The 22,062-nt window shown below is 43.0% G+C and overlaps 1 protein-coding gene across 4 annotated transcripts in view; it reads left to right on the top strand.

Moving 5' to 3' along the window:
- Nucleotides 1-374: 374 nt before the first annotated feature.
- The window catches only part of DNAH5 (dynein axonemal heavy chain 5), a 294,998-nt gene continuing 273,310 nt past the window's right edge, over nt 375-22,062 (top strand). For 3 of the 4 annotated variants that reach the window (XM_019541679.1, XM_019541689.1, XM_019541661.1), the window contains exon 1: nt 380-621. In XM_019541679.1, coding sequence (XP_019397224.1) covers nt 466-621 — 156 coding nt within the window. In that variant the 5' untranslated portion in view covers nt 380-465. Of the gene's footprint in view, nt 622-22,062 lie in introns of all 4 variants that reach the window. The other variant, XM_019541696.1, reaches the window with a different exon arrangement.

Here is a 22,062-nt window from a genome sequence, read left to right as displayed (position 1 = left end):
GACAAGAGGATCCAGGCATTGATACTTTGGAAGCAGACAGGATGGTTTTTACTTAAGCAGGGCTGTTTAGAGCATTTTTTAAACAAGTTGCCTGTATTTGAAGATGTGGCTTGCTATTGAAACAGGAGCTTTATTTCCCTTATTCCAGTTATACCATGGAATTTATTTGCTTAGTTTTCCTAGAGAGTAAACTAGAGCTAGAGAAGAAAACAAGAAAAAATAAGAGCTCTTTCCCAGCAGAAGGGTGATGCAGCCATGCTAGGGGGACAGCCTGAGCCCAGCAACACTATGAAGGGGGAGGAGGCAATTGAGATGCAGCCTCTGCAAGTGTCTAAGATTCCTCCTCACCATGGAAACAGCAGCAGCAAACAGCGGCTGTGGGAGCAGGAGGCAGAGGTCTCCTTTCCATGCAGTGTTAGCATTGCTCTGTTCCCTGCGGCATTGAGCTTCCAGGAGGCAGAGGAGATGGAGCCAGGTGCTGGGGGCCAGTCAAACTCAGGGTCTGCTCCTGCCTCCGTGGCGCGCCAATCAAGTAGATTGCAGCTCCCCATGAAGAGCGGCTCCCGCCACGCCAGGCCTGTGCAACCTATTGCCCCGGTGGAGAACATCAAAGAAATGCAGGTGCGGCGATGGGGGGCCAGTGGGTGCTGGTGGGGAGTGGGGATCCCACTGGTCTGTGCTCCCAGATGCTGTGTTGCTGGGGGTCAAAGATGGGATGGACCAGAAGCAGGATTTTGACTACAGACTCTTTTTTCCTCAACCTTTCAAATAAAAACAGCTTTGCTATTACTGTAGGGCTGATGCAAATCTACAGAGGACAGAGGGAGAGAAGCATAAGGCACTGGCTGTTCTAGCAACAGGGATGCACCCAGACTGTGGCCTCTCACCCATTTCCATGCTGCAGGGTCCCCCTTCTGTACCATTAGCTACCTACTGTAGCTCCACTTTAGCTTATTCTCTGATTTTTATTCTCCTCCACAACCAATTTTTGGCTATCCTGAAGCAAAGCATTGTTTCCTTGTGTTCTTGTAAACTTTCTATAATACACTTACTTTTGCCTATAAACCACAACAGTTCTTCCTTCTGGAATCAAAAATTGACTGACCTAGAATTTACCCTTCTAAATAAGCAAAAGGCCCAGGATTTGCAACCCCTTATGTTCCACAACAGTACTGGAAAAGAAATTGTTTTAAGGAAATAAACTGTAATAATAGTTTCCAGGGAGCTGAAAAAACTTCTAGCTTTCAGAATGCTGGCTGATCCATGATGCCCTGAAGAGGCTGACAAACATCTAAGGCTATTAGCTCTACAATGATTTGTTACCTAGCAAAGCTTTAAATTACTTACCAACTCAAATTTTTACATGGTTAGACTTAAAAGTGGAACTGGCTTGTGCTTTCTTTCATCCAGGGCCTAAATAGTATGCAAAAGCAAGGTGTCAGGTGAAAGATTTATAGCCTCCAGCTGTTGATATTATACCTACTTGACTACCCTTTGTCAGAAATGGCAAATGCTTAATAGTTTATGAGGTCATCTGAATTCATTAATCTAAAAGCAGTTCTTAATATGTGTCCAAATCACTTCTTTTTGCTTACATTAAGGCTTGGTTCTGGTCTTACAGAGCACATATTTGTTGGATCTTTTTAAAGTCCAGAAATACTCAACATTCTTCTGTAGCACATCTTAAACACTTGTAATTTTCTAACTTCTTTATAAGTATCGAACCTTCACAGTTGTACTTTGCTATCAGTGCATTTAATAAGCATGTCTTTGTTCTATTAGTAATCTGCCTACTCATCCATATTGCATTCAAATCCCTTACCGCTGTGTGAGCTTTGCCTAACCTGTCTTATTCCATTTATGTGTTTATTGTCTTCTGTTAAGATTACACCCCAGTATGTAGAACTTGAGACTTGCTTCAAGAACTCTATTTCTGTCAGCTCTGATTCTTTGTCTAGAGAGACATGGAGATCACTTTGGAATATTAATGATGACATGATGCCGTGTCTTTTCCCTAGCACAACTCCTTCCTTGCTGTAGGTCTTTCAGCTCTTTTAAAGGAATTGCAACCAAAACAGCGTTACTGCATACTTCAAATTGTGTAGCCTTCTGACTCTGATTCTCAGATGCCTTTCAGATCCTCCTCATGGTCCCCACATGATCACTCCTGCATAAACCTGGAAGACTGACAGAGAGAGAGCGTGCAATCTTGTTGCATTCCTTTGTGTACTTGGAACCATTATCAGGCCAGCAACCTTGATTATGGCTTTTTGTCCTCTGTTTGGTTTGCACAGATCAGTCAGATGATGTGGGGAATCCATCTCAAGCAAGCATAACTATAGATTCATTTATCCAATGGAATGATAAGCTTTATGGATGTCTACAAACCAAGAGGCACGGATCTTGTCCAAACTCTTTTGCTTTCTCCATCACAGTTTTTCAATTCATCACCTGGTTACTGGTCATCCTGTTTATCATCAGTTGGAGATGAAACAGATCACATTACTGAGTTCATCACCTGCTAGTAACAGTTTATTTACTTCAAGGTCTGTGTTACTAAATTTAAATCTGTCAAGTGATGGTACTTCTTCATCTTAGCAGAATCTAGAAACTGCCTGTTTGGAGAACTTTCTGAATACGTGACTTAATCTTTGACAGAAGTTTTCTTACCATTTAATCTTTGCAAACTAATTTGGTGGTGAATAAAAACCAGCAAATAAGTTAAGGTGTGTGGGTGGCCTGAGCTAAGATGTTGGAGAGTAGAAAGAATGGAGCTGCAATAGGTGCCTAATTCAAGACCTCAAGAGAAATCTGATTTTTGTAGAGAAAGGATTAGTGTGGATGATGGTCTTGAAAAGGATGTAGCAGGTATATCCTTTCCCTGGGTAAGAACCTGCATTGCAGAAAGGGAGCTGAGAGACATTGGCAGAAGGTAAGGCAGGATGGCACCTTATAGATTACCTGGTTTAGAGAGTCATGAGCTTTTGTAAGCTACCACCTGCTTCATCGGACACTATGAATGATAACTTTTATCTTATTTACTGTTCTTTATTCTGCCCCACCCTCAATTTTTTGCTTTTACACTACTTCTTGAAGCAAAGCATTGTTTTCATAGCATGAAATGATTTCATATGATTTCACAAAGTAGGTTGTAGCCTATGGCCGTCATTTCTAGCAGTAGCAATTTCTTGCTACTGCTAGAAAAACAACACAGGAGTTGGAGCCTACATGCATTCCAACCCCCTGATTGGAATCTCTATACATATATCTTATGTGCAGCCCAGTTTCTACAGCCCCAACTCCAGGAGTATTGTCATAGCAGTGCAGCTGGGTGAACCACAGGATGTGTGGGCAGGGGTATTTTTCCTGATAGCAACTCTCCTGGGGCTCCAGGAGGGTTTTCCCTGCAGGAGGATGCCTCTCCCTGTGCCACCCTCCCCTTCCTGCCAATCAAATGATTGGTGGGAGGAGGGCAGAATTTTCCAAGATTGGGGGTCCCCCTAGGGCTCCCTGACAGTTTACCCATGGGCAGGCTGACAGTGAGCTAGTGCTCTCTTTGAGAGAGAGCAGGGGGGTATAGGATGTTGAGTGTGTCTCTGTCCTGAGGCAAGCATATGGCCATTCAAGTTAGATTGTGGGCTGGGAGATCTTGCTGGTAGGTATCTAATCTAACTTTCCTCCAGAAGAGCCAAGCACATACAGAATTTGTATTGCCTGTGTGAACTCGTGCCTCTCTGAATCAGTTAGTCTATAAGGTACAAAACCTGCTCTGCCTTCTGGCTAAAATGGCAACTGTTAATCCTAAAGCTACTAGTTCAGGTCCATATTTCATCTACAGGCCAATAGGAAGCAAGAATTCAAAATAACTCTGCATCAGTTAGTAGCAGCTGAACTCTGAAATGTCATAGAAGCCACCCAGGTTTCCTGGAATACCCTTAATTATTTCCTTTCATTTTGCATGTTAAAAATCTATGTGCACTAATTAAAAAAACCCTCAACCCTGAACTAAATGACTTGTTCTTTTTTTTTTAAGATCATTTTCAAGGACTCTGAGTTGGGAAAACTAGAAGTCCCCTTGTGTAATTCCCACAAGACCATTAGTGGGAACAAGAAACTAATCCCATCTTGTTTGCTTGCTCCTTTGATCTATTTTTAAAGAATCTGTTTTTGAAAGTCTTTTTAATACCTGATTGAAAGTGTTCATTATGACCCAAAATGACTTGATTTCAAGCTTACTTTAAATAATTTGCACTAACTTTTTTTTGAGTCTGTACTTTTTAATTACTTAATTCAATAATAACAGGTAAGCCATGTTATGGATTGCTATACCTGTTAAGCAAAGTCTGGTTCTGACTGTGATTTGATGGATCAGCAAGACTGCTCCCCTGCAAGCTGATCCCCATTAGCTGGAGCTTATTAAATGCCTTGGGTGAATTATCTGGTTTAGGTGGGAAAGGAATTGAATGATTCCCTACAAGGCTGGGAGAGTACAGTTGGGGAATTAGATTGCAAAAAAAGCAACTTGATTTCTGTGAGTCAACTTTTACAAGTAATCTGAAATGTCTAAGATATCTTGCTCCCTGAAGTTTATGTCCCTTTCCAGTTAAATCATTCTCCTGCATGGGCTTGGGAAATAAGGTGGAGTTCCAGGGGGAGGGAAAGGCTCTCTGTTTTCAGTATTTAGGAGTAGCATTGTAAACCTGTTTAAAGTTTAACATTTGTTCTACAAGAAACATCTCAGATGAGTTGGCTTTCAGTGGCAAGTTAATATCAAAAGAATCAAGTGATAGATTTTGTCCTTCTTCTTTTTCTGCAGCTATTGATGTGGAAGACTCAGTTTGCCTACGCACTTCTTACAAATTTATGGCCTCAGATGTTTTGCATACTAAATAGCTTCTATGTTCATTTGGGTTTGCCTGATTTAAGTTAACTGTTCTAGATTGTTTCTACAGAAAGTTAAGCGCTATTTAAAGTGTGTAGCTGTTACAGATGGAAATAAGGAAATTTTTGTAAGCAGTAGGAAAGATGTAGGGAGAAAAAAAATTGCACCACACTCCAATTTATTAACTGCTCTTTTTATTACAAAACATGAATAATTCTCTGACACTCTGTTAATACACAGTATTTTAGAGCAAAGTAATCTGGTTGAATTGCTATTATCTTTCAAGCAAAGACAAATAATACTGGGTTTATAATTTTTTAATAGTTAAAGTTGTGGAGGTCCTTACCGATTGTGAATAATTTACCATATTTTCTCACATATAACCTGCACTTTTCTTCCCCAAACCAGCTGATGGAAATAGGGATCCCCACAGGTTCAGAAATATGGTGCCGGTGGTGTGGTGGCAGCATTTATTGCTGCAGTTCTGGAAGCCATGGCAGTTAATATTGCCACCACTCCTATGCTGCCAAATTTTCATACCTGTGAGAAACCTCCTCTCTCCCCTCCCCCCAGATAACATGGCCCACAGGCCAGATTGGGCTGGTGTCTGGAGTCCATGGACTGACTCCAGTGAGCAGCCTTGGTCCCGAGTGCTGTAGTGAGCCCAGGGCTGTGGGACAGTCTTCAGGCCCCATCTGCTATATGGGGTTGGCAGCAGGTTAGGGAGCAGCTTCAGCTTCCTAGCTGCTGCTACTTTTTGCAAGGTAAGATCTTTTTTCTCCATTCTATTTAAAAAAAAAAATGGTGTGTTATTTTGAGGGGTAGGTTTATACATGAGAAAATCCTGTAAAATCCTTTGTTGCTCTTAACTGAGACAAGTTGGATTTGGCTTTATATTATTTCAGTTTATATTAATATAATCTGGTTATTTTTCTGTACTAGATAGTAAGATATGTTATTTATTCTAAGACTCATGTTCTTCAGTAAGGGCTTCTTAGTTTCCAGTAAACTTGACTCAAAATTAAATTAAGTTATTTCTCTTGGCCTTTGCTTGTGTGCCTTAAATAGGACTTAAGCAATCCAGCAAAACCAAGGCTAGGGACAGACATTCAGACAGGCTGAGCCTGAATTGATTGAATTTTTGCAGGTTAGTCTAACCTGGCTAGGCTAAATCAGTTTTGTAACCAGACAGACATCTCAGAAATGCAGGCACATGCCTGCAGTGGCTCAGGCTAGAAGCTCGGGGGTGGTAGACCAGATTTCCCTTCCCTTGCACAGAGATGAGTTGAGGAGGGTATGGCCTGGCCCTGGCAAGACTGCTGTCATTAGGAAGCATCCCCCCACCTTGCTCCTGACCAGCCCACCAGGGAATGTTTATCACTTGTAACTCAGTGTTTGTCACCCCATTAAGAAAACAGAGGGACATTACCAGTTATCTGTTGATTCTACCTTTGTCCTGTGTGCCACAGCTTAGAGAGAGCCAGCATGTGGCCTGCTAGTTAATACAGGCAGTCCTTGACTTACAACATTTCAAGTTACAATGTTTTGCACTTGCAACATTTATAAATTGATACCCTGTTTCAACTTTATGATGTCAGTTTTGACTTAACAATGCTTGATCCGATGCGACACCACACCAGCGAACAAGTTCGCTGTGTCTCTCATCTCCCTGGAGAACATCTGTCCAAACTTCCTTGGACACTTTTTTTAAGAAAGCAGACAAGACTCCAGCCAAGAGCCTTTTAAAAAGTCTAGCAAAGTCACCTCAGAGAAGTCTTTCCAAATCAATATGATTGCTATTTACAATATAAATACATTAATGTAGCTATATTACTCATCTATAATTGATCGAGTACAAAATGTTGGGGTATTTTTAGTGAAAATAGGGTATGAGATCTTGGTTCAGGAACCAATCTTCCATTTATAATATTGTTTCTTATGAGAAAATTGTTCAGTTACAACTTTTTGACTTAAGACGCAGTTTTCAGGAACCAATTGTGTTGTAGGTCTGAGGACTGCCTGTACTGAGAGGTGTCTGTGAGGGAAGGGGGAATGCCTGCTTAGCAGAGAGTGGTGGTGTGGGGGAAGCAGATGCCTGCAGGGACTGCCAAGCTGCAGCCAGGGTGCAGAGGGGAGGGGCCAGCGCTGCCCAGCCCACAGAGCATGCTGGGATACTGGGGGACTCTGATTTAACTTAAACCAGCAAGGGGTCTGCAACAGACATTGCATAAACTGGTTTGAGCCAAATCAGTTAAGTCTGATACTACATTCAACCCGGTTTATTTCAAAATGGTTTATGTGCACTGAACATCTGTTTTGTTTAACAGGTTTAAACCAGTTTCTGATCACTTAAACCAGTTTGTTTAATGTCTGTTCCTCAAGGTTAGAAGTAGCCTAAATATGTTTGAGAGAGGGAAATGTCTTCTCCCAAATGGTCCTAATTTTTTGTCTTTTGGTATTTAAACACAGGAGAAAATGCATAATGGAAATGTCTCATGCTAGACTCTAAACCTCATAATGAGGTTATCAAAGGCTAGAGTTAACTAGCATTGCCCATTTGCATTTAAACCACATAGTTCATATATTATAGCTTTTGGCTTCTCAGTATGGGATGCAATGAATGCATCCAGAATAAACATATATAACATAGCCCCATTGGATCTTATCAAGGGATGAAAAAGAATTACTTAGAATCTGGACATTCTGTTTCTGTTCTGAGGGCTGGTCAGTGAAAAACATCATACCTCTAGAAAGTTTGCATTGAAAGAAGAGAGCAAAATTTGACCCTGAATTTGTTTATATTAATATAGAACATGTCTTTAGATAAGGAGGGCTGAAAGGGACCTTCAGAGATCATCTAGTACAACTCTCTGCCTGAGGTAATATCATCCCTATCCAAACCATCTCATACAACTGTAACCTAAACTCTGTATAAGACCATCACCAAGCCTGATACCATAGACCTTCTAAGCAGTCAGGGGCTGCACAACCCATAGGCCATACCAGCAGGGGCCAGACACTATGGGGACTACATTAGCAGACCCCCAAGGCTGCATGCTACGTGTATGAATGGGTGCTTCCCCACCCCATGGCACCGAGGACACAGGTGGGTGCTCCCCCACCTGGTTCCATTGTGCATAAGCTCTCACAAGCCATATGCAAATGTGAGCAGATGCTCTCCCACCCTGTTGTATTGTGTCAGTGGGACCATGCACCTCTACTGCTTCACAGCATAGCACTTTGCCTGACTTGCAGCTCTCTGTGGATTCCCCCATGGCACAGTGCGACACTGCTGCTCATGCTGGGTCTACTGGCACCATGCGCTCAGGTGTTCTGCTTTGTGGGGCAGTGTCAGACAATAGAAATCAGGGGAGAGAGTGGGAGCTCCAAGACCCTGGCTGCTACTCCAGCTGGAGTGATAGGAGCAGCAGTAGCTAGGTATTAACTCCTAGCAAGCTGCAAGTTGGACAGTCCCAATATAGAGGAACAGCTTAGTTACTCAGTAGAGTGATGCAAATGTCTCTTGTTGGCTTGAGGAAACATTGTGAACCTGTGATTGTGGTCTCCTTAAATCCAGCACTGGCCCTACTTGTGCCAACTGTAAGATAAGTAATACTTGCCATTCTTGTTGTACTTAGATCTTGCTCTTAAGCAACAGGAACTGGAACACAAACAGATACAACTGTAAAGAACGTATTATACTGAAATTACTTGCATCTAAGAAGAATTACTACCCCCTAGTTAAACATGGGGTGGGGAAAAACCACTCACTTTAGATTGAGAACAAGTTCGGGTAGGTGGAGACTGCAGCTTTGACTCTGAACCCAAGCCTGGGTTTGGAGTTGGAGCTGCAGTCACTGTGCCTTGCAGCCTCCGCTCTCCTCTACCATGTATCTTCCCCTTGCAGGTGTGGCCCCTCTTGGGGCCCAGCTTCAGCCTGGGGCAGAGAAAGCTGAGCACATGCTGCCTCTAGCCCCAGCATGGCCACATGGAGATGGCTGTAGCAGCTCTGGCCCTGGTTCTGTGCTGCATGCCTGGGCTGGGACCAGAGACAGCATATGCTCTGTGCTCCTGTTCCACTCTAGAGTGGGGGCCCAGCAGAGCTGGAAGGGGAAGGTAAGTGGCTGGGGGGAAGCCAACTGAGGGAAAAGTGGCAGGGTGGGCCTAATATGGGTGGGGGGCAGGTGGGAGAAATGCAAGTGGGTAGGGCAGCAGGTGGCAAGGGGTAGGGGATGCAGGCATTAGGTGTTGGGTCAGACAGCGATACGAGGAGCATGGTGGTAGTGGGGAGGTAGCAAGGGCAGGCTTCAGGCCACTTGGCTCCTTTGCCACTTGCCCCACCATCACCTACCTCTCTGCTCCTGCTTTGTACTGCAGTGGGGGAACTATTTGAAGATGGCCCTCCAATTATTAGATTCTTGACATGGAAAATTATAATAACATTTATAATTTTTCCATGTCTAGAATCTAATTATTATAAGGGACCATCTTAAATTTAGAGCCATCCTGAATTTGAATAAATATGTTAATTGCTTTCCAGTCTGGTATGTAGTATATAGGTGCTAGGATGACATGAAGTTACCTGGCTAAAAAAGGGAAAGCATGGAGCTTTATTTTTCTGATGAACTAAATTAATCAGCCCATGCAGTTGGCTCTTGTCCTACTTGTCTGAAATGTAGTGTTCCAAGATGTGCAAATCTGTTTTTGCATATGACTAGAAAAATGTCTCAAGGTTGGAGGTTCTTTAATTGTAAGATTTATGCCTGTTTAAGTAGGTGAGCATTAATTTGGACATCATAGCTGTCTGGCTAAATGTGCACTGCAAAGTTAATGAATGACAGCAGTAGATTTTAGCTTACGGGGTGGTGGTGGGGAAGCTTTTGTTTCTGGGACTAAACTATTAAAGAAAAGTTAAACGGGTCACTGGCTAATTGCTGCTACAGCAATGCTGTGTTTTCTAAACCAAAACATGGAAAACCTGCAAGGCATTTCGATTATGTAAAATACGGGGATTCTAGAATGCCGTATTAAGTGCCTTTTTAAAAAAAAAATTCTAGAATAAAATAAAATAAAATAAAAATGGTTAGTTGCTTCCCATTCAATGGAGTAATGCAGCGGTGATCAACCTCCAGCCTGTCAGCCACATCTGGCCTGTGGGACTGCCTCATCTGGTGCACTGCATCCCAGTGCACAGGGCCAGGTGGGGGTGGCATTGGGGCCTAGGGTCCAACCCCAGTGTGGGGTACAGGGAGGGGGCAGTGCCAGATCACTGGAAGCCAATCCCAGCATGCAGTGGATTGGAGGGGTTGATGCTGGTCCTCCAGGACCCACTCATGGTGTTCAGAGGATGGGAGGGGGTGGTATCAGGTTTCTGGGACCAAATCTCAGTGGGAGAAGATGGTAATGAGCCCCCCAGGACCCAATCCTGGTGTGCCAGGGTGGGAAGGGGTGGTGATGGGTCCCACAATGCAGACCAGGGAGGGGGCAGTGTGAGACCCCAGGGCCTAATCCGGCCTACATTTCGGCCCCACACAACTTATCTGGGTTGTGGGGCCAAAAGGTTGAGCATCACTGGACCAATGAGATCTTAGGTGGCAGATCTAAAAGACAACTACTTTTATCAAGCTTTTCCGACTTGAATGCACATTATTTCACATTGGTAGTTCAGGTTTTCTACCGGAATCCAAGGAACTTTCTATTCGTTTCTTAGGATACAAAATCTGTTATGTATTGAAATTTTGTATGTTTATGTGTTATTCCCTCACCTACTGGCAGGAAGCAACTCCATGTTGTATTTGTCTTCTGTGGCTACCTGCTGTTATACTTGAAAAACATTCAACTAAGCCAGTGATTCCCCAAGACTGTGCCATGGCATACTAGTGTGTCACAAGAGTAGTGGAAGTGTGCGGTGAAAAATTGGCTGGATGGAGCTCCAGTTGGGCTGGGTTTGTATGGCTGGATTAGGCCCTAGCCACGCCAGCCCTGTGCATTAGAATTAGGCCTCAGATGTCCCAACCACATGCAACTGGATCAGGCCCCAGCCACGTTGGCCCCAAATGACTGGATCAGGTCCTGGCAGAGTCAGCCTTGCATGGCTGGATGGGGCTCTGGCTGTGGGGAGGGGTTGGATCCCTCATTACATGCAGGATTGGGCCTATGGACCAGATCTGGCCCACAGACTGGTGTGTCAAGTGTGCCACCAATTTTAATCCAGAAAAATAGTGCCCCCAAGGTATAAGTTAAAGAAACATAAAGGTAAGCCTTTTGTTTGTACATTAAAGATGGTTTACCTTGTTGGTCCCTGGCTAATCTCACTGAGAGAAACCAGCTGCTGCAATACATAAAACTGGCAATGAGGATGTGATCCCACTAATCAGAAAATATGCCTGTGCTTTACCCAGCTGCTGCTCTGGAGAAGGGGACTTGTGCTGACTGGGAAGGTCAGACCAGATCTTCCTGCCCACAGAGTTTTCCATGTGGCTGCTCTCCATTCTGGCAACCTTGGGCCATGCTGAAGAATTTGATGTGGCCAGGGCATTGTCCTAGGACTTGTATGCTGACTGGATTATCTTCTGTCTAGGAGCCAATCGGATTACTGAAGCTAACCAGAAACATGCCATGCTGCTGACTCTCATGTCTCAAGCTTTTAAAATTGGTTAATCACTTATGCACCCAGCGAAGCCCCATTGCAAGTTCCATGATGAAGTCCTTGCAATACTAAAATACCACTTTTCACTAACTCCATATGAAACCATGAGATGGATACATTGTGACAAACCCAATTAGCTGCCAGGCAAAGGGATTATAGTGTACTCACTTGGGTCTTTTGCCTAAGACCTGTAATTTTGGTATTACTCTTGAGTCTCTACTGAGGGATTGACTTGTGTGTGGGATTCAAGATGAAGCCCTGCAAGGCAGACTTCTCATGAATCAGAACTTAACATTCACCATTGCTCAGAAAGAAGCATTTGCTCATGATGCTGTATCTCTCCTTTCACAGCAGATCTAGGTGTTGTCCAAGAAAATGACATCAGCTGGGATTTGTTAACCACTATCCAAAGGAATTCTCCACAGAAATCACCACCAATGCACAAGAAAAGAAATTCTTCATTCTAGGGAAGCTGTTATAGCTGTAGGAGGAGTCACAGATGCAGTAGTGTAATGAGTGGTGGGTGACCAGGGCACAACAGCCTCAGACATCCACTTAGTGTCACGAATAGCAGTTGCTGTCTCTGTTAACCCGGCTGGCTCAGCCCTTGCTGCTGCTGCCTAGGGTGCTGACTCTGGCTTTTAGGTCTCTGCACAGATGTGACATGTGGCATTTCCATGCTGCTGAATATCATCACTTCAAGTGCAATGGTCACATAAAATACATCAAAGGAAATGACAATGTAGTGCTAATATAATGAGAATGGCATGAGGGGTAGGTGCAATTTTCAGTCTGCACAGAATTCATCAGATAACTAGTTTGGACTCCATATAATCATCTTGTTTTTCAAGGAAGATAGTATTTTCAGCAGCAAAATATGTTGATGCTTCAGCACCATCTGGTGGAAGAAAAACAGTCTTAGCCCAGGGGAAAAAAAAAAAAAAAATTGGAGTATTTGGATTCCCTGAAATTTTCTAGGAGGCTTGCAGAAGAGGCCACCCACTCACAGTTTGGGTCAATTCAGCAGAGCGCTAAGGAAGTAATATGCCATAAATTTTAGTGGAATACTTATGCTTCACTTGGACCAAATCTGTAATATCTAACTTAATTTTAGAAGTGGAGTAAATATTTTAGGAAGTGAATTGTTGGCACTTGTGAAAGTAAAATATTTGTTGAGCTAAGTTAGGGAAGGGGGCCTCTGAAGCAAACAAGTGTTTTGTTACAGGATATCTGAAGGATCTCAGTATTTTAAATCTTTACTAGGTTCCAAATGCAGGTATCAAAATGAAGTAACATTAATCGAAGGGCACTGGTCAGAGAGGTGTCTTAAAGAAACAGGCAGAGCATCCAAAGGATCTCTTTGTTTCAATATGAAAAGGACAAAGTGTACTCCAGTGTCAAGTTTACTAGATTTTTGTATCTATTGGAGTGGAGGAGTTGGGGGGGAGATTCTCTAAACTGTTTTTGTTGGTGTTGTTGGTTTGTTTTTTGTTTTTTGGGGGGGAGGGTGGTTAGCCAGAAAATAGTCCAACACCTTCCAGTGCAATATGCATGTGTTTTCCTGCATGTAGTTTATTTTCCAGTATTACAGTTTATTGTAATGTAAACCATTTTTCAAATCGTGCTATATAAAATATAACAGAATGGGGCTTACTATATTGAAATAACACATGCGTTGCCATGAAAACATGCTAATATTTAAAAGCCATGTATTCAGATTTGATGTAAATAATGCTAATATCACTTGGCTAATTCCATTTGAATGATGCCTGATGGTACTGAACTGTGAAAACAACAGCATAAAGTATCTCGATGTACAAGCTCAAGATACTGAGCAAAACCAAGGAGGAATCTTAAGATTATTTTTCTTTTGTGGAAGTTGCTTGTGTTCAAAACATTGATTGTTGTAGTTGTTTTCTCTCTGGCATAGTAGGAATCATGGATGGTTCTCAAAACTGTGCCTTTTTATGGCCCCTAGTGTTAAATACTTGAAATTATATTTTTGGTTTGTTAGGTACTTGGCATGACAGTTTGGCAAAACAAGCATTACTCTGTTAGTCCCCAAAATAGATTGGTTAGGTGAGCCTGTTCTAGTCATTGAAGTTCATTGTACACCTGGACCTTGACAAATAACAAGGATTTTAGCTTTTGAGAAGAGGCTAAAAAGACTATTTGGGGAAATTCTACCTGTAAAGGAGACCTTAGCTTATGAGTATTACTCAAATTAACATGAAAAGCAAAATACACAAAAATGTATTTACTATGTTTACTAGAATCCAAGATGAGCTTTCTCCCCTTATTTAACATGATGGGGGGGAGGGTGGAAGTCCCTTGTTTTGGATTTGAGTGGGATGGCGGGGAGCTGCAACTCAGGGTAAGTGGCAGTGGGGATGGCAGGGGTGCCAAGTGGAGGGGGCAAGTGGTGGCAGGGGGTTTAGGTGCTGGGGTGTACAGTCATGGGGAGCAAGTTGTGCTGGGGACAGGTGGCAGGGAGCAAGGTAAAGTACTGGGGGGGGGAGGGGTCAGGCTGCTTGGCTCCCCCCACTGTCTGCTCTCCTGCCACTTGCCCTTCTGCTGCTGCTTTCCCTATTACAGTGGTGTTGTGGACGATGAATTTAAGATGACCCTCCAAGAACTAGATATAACTAGATTCTATATCTGGAAAATTATAATAAATTCATAAACTTTCCATGTGTAGAATCTAATTATGGGGGTGGGTTTGTGGCAGAAAGCCACCTTGGTTTCTCCCCAAAATCTCTGCCCTGTGACAATGTGATTAAGATGGGCCCAGCACAGAGGATTCACACCTCAGCCTATCTCTTTAGGTAACTTGAGCTGGCTGAATTCCTGAGGGAGGGGGGAAATCTACGTGACTAGCATCAGCTACCTGGGTGAGGGGCATCTACCTGGTGGACTGGAATCTGCCTGGTAACTGGTGATGTATTTCAAATTGGTTGGCAGACAGCTAACCGGAGCTGGCCTCCACTGGACTAGGTGAATGAGGTCACAGGGGCTATATAAGTGGGGACTGCCCAGGAGGAAGGGGCAGCAGCCATGTGGGGGACACAGAGGAGCTTTACCATCTGAAACTGGCTCTCTCCCCCAAAACTCACATGCTAGAAACTTCCTGCCTCCAAAGGGAAACTTCACCGGCCTTTGGAAGATGCTTGTGAGTAAGCTACTTGAGATTTGATTAGATATCTAGCTGGCAGTAACTCAGATGCGTGATCAAAAGGCTACCTCAGCCAGACTGTTTGCTCTTTAGGATTTCTAGGATATTGCTCAATCTTGTACCCTATTTTCACCCTACCCCTGTAATCAATAAAGTTCTCCTTTGTGACTGGTGTAGGAGAGTTATTGAGGGGTGGGTCTAAATTATGCCCAAGAGGCCCCTTAGGTCTGCGGACTAAGGGAGACTTTACTTTTTGCCCCTGGACTTGGGGAAGTGCCCCAAGTGCCTGTACTGGGTTGAGTACCCATAGGACTTTAGGCCTGTGTTTCCCCAAGGACACAGGGCCGAGAGTGAGTCCATTCTCGGGGTGGTGGTGGCTACGTTACCCCCAGGCTAGCGAGTGTGCTCCAGGAAGGGGTCGGGCCGGACATAAGGTGCCCCTAGGGAGGCATTTGGAGCCTGGCAGGTGGTTGGGCTCAGGGAGGTGGGAGGCTCAATGCAGGAGCACCCCCTACTGGCCCGCCACATGGTTATCTTAAATTCTAAGTCACCTTGGATTTGGTTAAATACAGTGACTGAATTTTCTACAAGATATCCTCACTCTATTCTGAAGGTATGTGTATCAACTTTTTGCATGCATTGTCAAAATATACTAATTACTTGCCCACGGAGAAAAGTTCTTAAAGAAATCCTTGTCAACTGCGCAGAACTAAAACCTAAAATGATAGTCTGGTACTAAATGTCTATAGCATCAAGTTATGGAGGGATACTATCCTGAATAACCTTCCCAAAATGATTCTCATTCTGGGGCAGAAAAGGGAATTAAACCCAGACCTCTCAAGTGGGATGATAGATTGCCAAGTATTGGACCATACTTCTGCATGAAAAGCTGTTCAGAAGCAAAATGATACTGGCACAGTTAAATGTTGTATTCAAATCCAGTTCATGAGTACAATCTTAATCCTAACAGCAGAAGTGCTTGACTAACAGCACCATACGATCAGACATGTTTCTGAGTGAAAGTGTTAAGCTCCAGTACTATAATCGGGCTTGTAGAGCAGTTTGAAATTATGCTCTTGGACCTGTGTATTAAGATACCTAAAGGGTAAATCTACATGAGATGTTTACTGTGTAGCAAACTAATTATCTGTACAGTAAATGTCAAGCACCTACATGTGCACCCCTATTAGGCTGGAGTAAACTAAGTTACTCAGCATAAATACTTGCATCCTGCTGCAGAATTTTTTTTACTTCGCAGCTGTGCACATGTAGACACTGAGTTGGCTGACTGGGGCATGAGGGTGTTTTTGTTGACCATTTTGTAATGGAAAGTCTCTGCACAGGTTCAGTCCATGACACATGTAACAAGTTTCTGGGATCAGAAAAAATACTTGCCATTTAAGTTAAAAGGCCACAAGCTTCACTATGCATTTCATAGTATCTGCCACTTGGTGGCAGCTAACCTCTGTATTATATTAGTTACTATATTAAAAAAAAATCTCTAACCATAGTCAGTTATGAACAAAACCTTCATGGATTTGGGAAAACATGAACTGACTTGCCAGGAGTAATATGACAAGAAATAAATTTTTATTGTGACTTGATGTTTTCTGATATAGATGGATCCTTTTGACTATCAAATGAAACACATTTGTTATTAAGAGGCTTAGTTCATTAGAGTGGTGAAGACTAAATTGGTTTGACCAGTGCATTGTAATACATAAGTATTCCCATCACTCGGTAGTATTTATCTAATGAATTTAAAGCTTGTCTATGATTTTTTTAAAATAAACTGGCATTAGTGTTCAGTGAGGATGAAGCCTTACACAAATAGCCTGACAGTGTCTTAAAATAGTAATGTTAGTGTGTGGAGAACCAGTTAATTCCTCAGGGGAGCACTGCTTAGGACTCTCAGCCTTACACAGATAGCACTGACTCTGAGGCTCTGCCATTTGTTTCCTAACCACCCCATCTTCCCCCAAGTATCCATGGCCCCTCTCAGATGGGTAGGTCCTGGAGAGGCACATTACCTCTTCAAGGGGAGAGAGTGAACCCAAAGTCGCATGCAGTGCAGCAGGCAGCTCTTTCTGAAACACAAATCCCCTTTACAGCATTACAGAGAGCCCGTCTGCCCCTAAGTTCAAGCACTCTGACAGCCAAAAATCTCCCTAGATGCTCTCTTTCAAATACCTCAGGCTTCATCCTACATATCTCCCTTCCCCCAACTTCTGGACCTCCTCTTTCAGTCTTTTTGGAGTGTACTTGTCTGAAGTTCTGTGCTGACATCAGAAACGGCAGGGGATCTCTCCAGGTGCTGGACTGATGCCTCAGCACAGGCATATTGGCTTATTGCTTGATGACCCACTAATAAGGCATGTAACCATATCCCAACAGCTCTGCTTTAAAATGCAATTAACTTCTTTCCCTGTGTACAAGCCAATCTGGAGAACTGAGCCATGCGACATTTAACCCTCTGGCACTATGAACCCATAAATATCACAACAAAACTATAGTATCTCACACATGGCTTAAAGCATGTGTGTAGTATGTGTTTATATGAACAAAGAACTTTATCTTGCTTTCAAATTCAAGAGCTAGAATGTACTGTATTTACTTGCTTACCTCACACATCTTTCCCCCAAAATTGGGGTTCAGGACTTAAGCAGGGAAGTGCCTTACTTTGATTCATGCTTACAGCAGCGGTGGTTTCTGCCTTGCCAGAACCAAGATGTGTGTCTGATATGGGAGTATGTGGCATGTGAAAAAATATGGTATATGCCTACTGGAACATGCTATTCTGATAAGCTGAAAGAAAGATCAGAGGGGACAGATGGACACTAGAGTGCTAGGCTACCTGCACATTTTATAACTACTAAATTTTTCTCCTCTCACAATTTGTGTTGTATATTCTGTAGCTTTCTCTTAACCTTCACTACACTAGTTGCTTAAATGTAGATATTTCTTCTCACATTTTCAACCTCCTACCGTGCCTTAAATTTCCTTAATTTCTCATCCTTTTTTTCCCTATCTGTTCAAATGCAAACCATAATTTTCACTCTTGATACAGTTACTCAGTTGATTTGGTTACTTAGGGTTAATTTCAATGTTTATCCCAGATTTAACACCAGAAATTTTATACCAAGTCTCATATTACTTGTTCTTAAAGCACACCAGTTCCTGTGTCATCTTAGTTGTTCAAGGGATATCCCTACACCTCTGAGTGGCATAGAAAAGTTTAAAATTGCCTTGGTAAGAGACTCGAAACCAAGCTGGAAAAAGTACAATTAAATATATTTTTAAAGGTGAATCCTTGAGTTTGCAAGGTCCTATATATGGTCTGTTTCACTAGTACCTATTTTGTAGTGATTGCTTGGCTGTGTGTTTATTTGAAGCTGTGTATGGCATGCTTTGCTCCAGGTGGGTTTTTTTTGTGGATGATTTTAATGTGGAACAGGAACTGGTGTGACACAGGCAGGCTTAGGCCAGTGGCCTTGTGAACAGAGGGGGTTGCTGGACTGGGAACTGGGGAGGGAAGAGAGAGGAGCAGTGGAGAGATTACCTGGAGGAGGGCTTTGCTGCCAATGGGTGGGTGAATCCCTGATGTTTTGAGGCGTTTGTAGTGATATTGTGTTAGTTTGGTACCTGTGTCTCACTGTGTATGTTTACAGGGTGCTTTGTTTAAGGTGGGGCTCATGTAGACTAAGTCAGGATGAAGAGATAGATGAGGCAGTCTTTTAAGGGGATGGTATAATTATCCTATAACTGAGGTGGGATTTAAATGTCTCCAGTATCTGCTGGAAGACTAATATGGCAAAACATGAAATGTTAGGCAAGGTTGTAACCTGTGTAGAGGACAACTTCCTGTTTTAGAAATTTTCTAAAATTTCATAGATGTTGAAACTCACTTGAACCAATAAAGAAAAACTGGTTGAGACTGTGCAGGTAATTAGAACCTTGCAATCAGTAGTAGAACTAGGTGGTTGAAGGTTGGGAGAGACTGGGGCAACTGTGAACTTGGTGCGGGAAGGCAAAAGGCAGGGGGCTTGAAAAAAAAGCAGCTGCTGCTGACAGTCATGCATGCACAGTCACCAGGGATCCTGGTTTTCTCTGATTTAAAAAAAAAATCCCCAATATTTGGTTTAAAAAAAAAAAAGTAATCCCAAATCCACATTTTCCCATGATTTAAACGACGCTAATATATATAGTGTATATAATGGTGTTTCATTGCGTGTGTGTCTATATGTGTGTATATGTACATGTGGGTCTGGGTGCGTGCATTTATGTGGGGGTGGGGTATGGGTGTATATATGTGTGTGTGTGTATAGTGGTGTTTCATTTTAATCACGGGAAAAAAAAGGTTTTTTTTTTAAATCAGAGAAAATGAGGATCCCTGATGATCATGGACTGGCAGTTGCTGAGTCTGCTTTGCCCTGGGCACCTGTGTCCCTACACTGCTGCTTGTGAGGAACAATCATTGTATACAAGTGAAAGGTGAGACTTGACAAACAATCCCTTATAATTGGTAGTGTTGTGAATGTGGAATTGGGAGATGAAAATTGAAGCAAAGGGAATCGGACTTTTCCGAATAGAAGCTTCTCTCCCTGATTGCAACTAGAAAGCCAAAAAAGCCAATTGCCTCTCTCCCAGTGCCACCACTGCCCAGCCTGAGTGCAGCCTGGCCCAGCACCCCACTGGGAATAGCCAAATCCAGGGGGACATGCCCCCATTCCATCCTGGGATGCATGTAGCAGTGGGACCCACCTCCCCTGAGTCCCCCAGATGAGCTGCTCATGGCTCTGTCCTGTGTTCTGCCCCATCCCAGCTGGGCAGCAGTGGGGGGTCTCTTTTTGCCCCTCCTCATCCCTTTCCCCACAACCAACTTAGCAGCCAGACCCAGCTGCTCTCCTGGCTGCCTGAGTGCTGTGCAGCAGCTGCGTGCATGCATGTGGCATTTATTAGCCACATGAGCCAAAAAAGCCAATTGCCGATGCTCTCAATTTTCCTCATATTGGTGCCAATCTGAAATGGGACTGATGTATTGGTGCACTTCTAAAAAACGGGATGGATATGTTCCATGCATTACTTACAAGTACATGTGGTTTTCCTTTCTGATGTAACTTTTTCTAAGGGCGTGTAGAGAAAACAGCTGCTAAGGGAGATACTGTTTATAGTTAACTATGCAGGAGGTGAGGGTTATAGCATGACCACAAACAGTGCTATACTTCTTGGAAGTCTTATAAATGTAGCAACAATAATCATTCTGCAGAGTGCTGCAGATCTCAGATTCAGAGAAGCCAAGTGTATGCATCAAGCAAAACTGTGGGGAACAGCCCTGCAGTTATCCTACTCAAACTGGAAACAGGGGCCAAGGTTAATACTCTGCCTGAAAGTAAAATGAAAGTTGAGACTGACAGGAAAAAAAAGAAGAAAGTAATTGATGATTTGGTAACAAACATGGCTGCAAACGGAAGGTGAGTGGTGAGCATCGGATACAAAATGCTACATACAAGCTTCCAAAGCTTCAGAGGGCAGAGATATATGTGACCTGCTGGCACTGCTGGTTCACAACACAGGGCACACGGGTGGTTGGACTGATTCCAGGCTGAGGCTATAACTGATTAGCTTTTAAGAGTGGGAACTGATCAGTGGAACTATGGCTGTGCACTCCCAGCCTGAGGGTGGCAAGTCCCTGGGCATCCAGGCAATTATATACATGACACTTTTTAAACTACGTTTTTAATCTGTAACATTCCTTTTCTTATCCTGAAAAAGTTCTGGGTTGTACAGCTTCCATGATAAAGTAAGAATTACTAGCATCTCATTAAAATCTTTTTACATTAAAAAAATTAGTTGGTTTGACTTACCAATACGATAGGGACAGAAATTACACAAGCCAGTAGAAGTGATTGGACACTGGTCTAAATTTGTAACAGAATAGAAGTTCAGTGCACATTGACTGATTTCAGAATAGCGGTATCCAGTTTAAGATAGTATTGGATATAAAACCAACATGTGGGTTCAGCAAACCAGGGTTTATTGCATAGTAATGGGCAACTGAATCAGACTATTTAGCAGCACACCACACACTCGTATCATACACTCGTCATGCACACCATTCACACTAAATCGTCTATCCACAGCTCTTGGAGTCATGCTGTGATGGTGAGTCACAGGCTTCCTCAAGGCAATGTCCAGTCAAGGGGGGCACTGACTCTCTCTATCTCTCTCAATGTCCAGGTAGGTTGGTGTTGGTGGTCAGGGCTCTCATCAGGTTGTTTTTTCACTGACTTTTCACCTCTTTTTTATTTTTATTTTTTTGGGCAGACTTCAACCAAAGCCTGGAAACTTCTGGAGGCTTCTTTACCAGTCACGATTCACCCTTTCACATGTTTCTTTTGGATTCTGTTACCAGTTAGGTGTTGTCTTTTACATTCCAGTCTGTTTTTCAGTCCCACGTTGTACCATCTCCATATTCCTAAAACTGCTGCATCTTATCTTGTTACTTAGTATAGCTGGTTCATACCAGCCTCCATTTAACCATTGCTTTCACATCATTCACAGCACACAGACTTACAGAGACTCACTTGCTGCTTTTAAAATGGTTGACACAGTTAGGATGGCTACTTAGCATAAGCAAATGGCTTGCTTAGCATAAGCATTTATAAGCAAAATCATAGTGTAAGTATAACGTATTTTAAACAATAATAGCATATTCCAAAATATTTTTCAACAATAGACCTGGATAGAGGTAATATCAAATATAATCACTTTTTAGGCCACTTTAAAGACCAAAGTTTACTTTTATTGAACTTCTGTTCCAGATCCCCTCCTGACACAAGTAAAGTTGCAGTCCCCCAGCATCCCAGGATGCTTTCTGGCCCTTCCCATAAATCCCTCCCCCCCAGGGTGGGTGAGCTAATGTCCACCCCAGCTCATCTGCTCCAGTTGAGCTACGAAGCCCCAGCCCTAGCCCCAGGCTGTCACAAAGCTGAGGCAGCAAAGCCCAGCCCAGCTGGCAAACAGCTACAACAGGCAATGGAGTAACTTGGCCTAGGAGATAGCAGCAGGGTAATAAACTTGTTTTAGGTTGCCTTTTTCAACTGATCCAAAATACTCTGTCTTCAGTGTTCTGTTGCTATTATCTTTTTGTTTTGGAAGATGATTTGGTTGACTCTCAAGGCTGTCGGGTGAACTACAGAGTTGCGGTGAATTTAAGGCTAGATTAGTAAGCTTTCAAAGGATACCACGTGACCACATGTAATGTTTCAAAAATCATAGTTTCATAGTTTCTAGGGTCGGAAGGGACCTGAGCAGATCATTGAGTCCGACCCCCTGCCATGGCAGGAAAGAGTACTGGGG

Source organism: Crocodylus porosus, unplaced genomic scaffold (genome assembly GCF_001723895.1).
Source record: "Crocodylus porosus isolate Cpor-Errol unplaced genomic scaffold, CroPor_comp1, whole genome shotgun sequence".
Classification (NCBI taxonomy): Eukaryota; Metazoa; Chordata; order Crocodylia; family Crocodylidae; genus Crocodylus; species Crocodylus porosus.
Note: the sequence above shows the minus strand (reverse complement) of the source record. Positions and strands in the feature narration are given on the sequence as shown.